The sequence below is a fragment of the Coregonus lavaretus genome, assembly GCF_964263955.1.
Source record: "Coregonus lavaretus genome assembly, chromosome: 28".
Taxonomy (NCBI): Eukaryota; Metazoa; Chordata; class Actinopteri; order Salmoniformes; family Salmonidae; genus Coregonus; species Coregonus lavaretus.
In genome coordinates this window covers 38239053-38242129 of record NC_140015.1, presented here as the reverse complement: position 1 = coordinate 38242129, position 3077 = coordinate 38239053, and the positions used below count along the sequence as shown (strand labels likewise).

General features: G+C 39.0%; 1 protein-coding gene across 1 annotated transcript; it reads right to left on the bottom strand.

The window, feature by feature from the left end:
- Nucleotides 1-876: 876 nt before the first annotated feature.
- LOC311104046 (mannose-binding protein C-like) lies at nt 877-1861 on the bottom strand. Its single transcript, XM_084145699.1, has one exon. The coding sequence runs from the start codon at nt 1716-1718 to the stop codon at nt 1230-1232; it is 489 nt and encodes a 162-aa protein (XP_084001825.1). The 5' UTR covers nt 1719-1861; the 3' UTR covers nt 877-1229.
- Between the last annotated feature and the right edge of the window lie 1216 nt (nt 1862-3077).

Here is a 3077-nt window from a genome sequence, read left to right as displayed (position 1 = left end):
AGAGGGTAGCTGGTTTCTGTACTACAGTTCTACTAAGTATTCATACCACTTACATACTTTTATGAGCTGTTTTGACCGCAACTAAGCATACATCTAAGGTAATGTAAGGTGATTTTGTACACGGTCATACCTAGTTATAACCAGTTATAACCATAGGTGAGTACATGAGGTGATCTGCCGGTGATCTGTCTATCTGGTCAAAATCACTGATGCAGTTAACACTCCACCCTCTGATGATATGTATAACTTAATAGAGAAACATAGATTCAAATAAATGCTTTCAAATTAAATTGTCCTAGAATAACGATTTTTCAGACAATACACACCAGTACAGCTCTCTGTGTAGATTCAGAGTATATCTGACTTCTGTATTGCAGTTATATTTGTACCATTGGCAGACCTTGTATACCATTGGCAGATTTGTATGTGCACAAAAATAAGGTAATTTGGGTTTTGTACACGGTCATATGATACGTGGTACAGAAAAGTACAATCTTAGGCAAGTACATGGGGAGCTATAACTCGGCAAAGGATCTGTCTATCTGGTCAAAATCACTGATACGGGTCCTCCTTCACCCTCTGGTGGTATGGATAACATGTAATTATGTCTCCAGAGAAACCTATAAAAGCAGCACTAAGGAGGGTGTCCCTCACAGACAATACCTTCTTTTGGTGTTGAGATGCATCGCTTTTACTAGGTGGGTTCCAGGTCTAAGTCAGCCGATTCATACAAGTTTAACTTGATATTGTCTTGCTTGGAAATATATATTTGCTATTCCTGTGTCATCATACTGTAGGTCAAAAGTAGCCATGTGCATGATCAGCAGCCAGTCTGTTCAGAGAGAGGGAGCGTGAAGGAGACAGACAAGTGTAAAGTAAATGTGTTTGTTGCTTTATTCGACAAGTTTCCCTTTCCGTTTTATATTCTACCCCACATTTTAACTAGCTCATTTGAATAAAAGAAAGAATGAAAGGTGCAGAAGAACTGGAAATACAAGTGACCTAGAGATAAAACCTAGAGATAAAACCTAGAGATAAAACCTAGAGATAAAACCTAGAGATAATACCTAGAGATAAAACCTAGAGATAATACCTAGAGATAATACCTAGAGATAAAACCTAGAGATAATACCTAGAGATAAAACCTAGAGATAAAACCTAGAAAATCCTAATTGAAGAGAAGAAAGATTTCATTGTAAACTCAGAAACAGCATTTCATAGAGGTGTCCCTATATCTCACACATGATATAGGCATTGAAGGAGCAATCAGATGTCACCTGCCATGCACCTGACTCTGTCAACATTGTGCAGCCCCTATCCCCATTAGGCACTTTTGGTTCCCCATCTCCCCATTTGGAAAAAGTGAGGGGATGGCCTTTCAAATCTAGCTGAAACTTTCCCTCTTTGCTTTTGTCAACATTGAGCCACACATTATTGAAAGCCCCTTCAAGTACTTGAGTGAGAGCAGTGTTTTCCTCCTCGTTTTTCGGCAAAGCCAGCAGCAAGCCCCTCTTGGTGCAGAACTGAACAGCGTCGTCAAAAGAACCCTGTCTCTTGTGTGACACAAAGTACTTCTTGTCAACTCTTCTGGCGAAGTCATAGTTTATGGCTGAAGAGAAACCAGGTATAAATGCAGTCGGTGTAACATTAAAAGTGGAAGCAAAAGTTGCCATATTATATTTCACAAATGCTGACACTCGACTAAATTCACACAGCATTTTCCAAAATTACGAATATTGCATAATTTATGTTGAACTGATACTTAGTAAACTACAATATAATCTACAGAGGCATTATCTTAATTTGAGCCCATTTCACACAGCAGGAAAATAATCCTGCAGCAACAGGAAATATGAATTGTTATTTGGATTATAATTAACTGTTGGGATTGATACATTTTTTGTTACGGAAAATCAAATCTGAAATGTATAAGTGGAAATTACAAACTTTAGAAACCTTGAATACACCACACGTTTGCATTTCCTGCTGTGCAGGAAAATTCTCTGCGACAACAGAGTGATCAAATTAAGATACGGGACCTGTAATATTGCATACAAGTACATAACATTCTGATCATGCTCTCTGAAATTCACTTCCTTACCCAACTCCAGTTTGACCAAGCTTGCTTGCAGTGGTTCCAGGTCTAAGTCTGTGAAAACAGAAGGTGTGACTAGAGAGAACCAAATAATAAATACATAACCAGGAAGAGGTCAGTCAGCAGTGTACCAGTAGCTCCCTGGGGACCAGGTGGACCAGGGACTCCATCACGTCCAACTCTACCAGGAACTCCTGGTAATCCAGATAATCCAGAAGGTCCAGATGGCCCTATGGATAGATGATAGAGAAGTGGACTTATGGTTCATGAGAATATGTTTTTTTTTAAGGTTTTCCAAAAGTTCCAAGATGAAGGAAAATCTATCCTGACAGGCCTTTATGGGTAATTGAGGCAAATGTGTTCAGCATGAGGAAAGGCACCTACATACACTACCGTTCAAAGGTTTGGGGTCACTTAGAAATGTCCTTGTTTTTGAAAGAAAAGCAATTTTTTTGTCCATTAAAATAACATGAAATTGATCAGAAATACAGTGTAGACATTGTTAATGTTGTAAATGGCTATCGTAGCTGGAAACGGCTGATTTTTAATGGAATATCTACATAGGCGTACAGAGGCCCATTATCATCAACCATCAGTCCTGTGTTCCAATGGCACGTTGTGTTTGCTAATCCAAGTTTATCATTTTAAAAGGCTAATTGATCATTAGAAAACCCTTTTGCAATTATGTTAGCACAGCTGAAAACTGTTGTGCTGATTAAAGAAGCAATAAAACTGGCCTTCTTGAGACTAGTTGAGTATCTGGAGCATCAGCAATTGAGGGTCGATTACAGGCTCAAAATGGCCAGAAATAAATAACTTTCTTCTGAAACTCGTCAGTCTATTCTTGTTCTGAGAAATGAAGGCTATTCCATGCGAGAAATTGCCAAGAAACGGAAAATCTCGTACAACGCGGTGTACTACTCCCTTCACAGAACAGTGCAAACTGTCTCTAACCAGAATAGAAAGAGGAGTGGGAGGCCCC

Bases quoted from the DNA above. Each gene is read 5' to 3' on its own strand.
- LOC311104046 (XM_084145699.1), bottom strand. From the start codon at position 1,718: ATGCTGTGTGAATTTAGTCGAGTGTCAGCATTTGTGAAATATAATATG.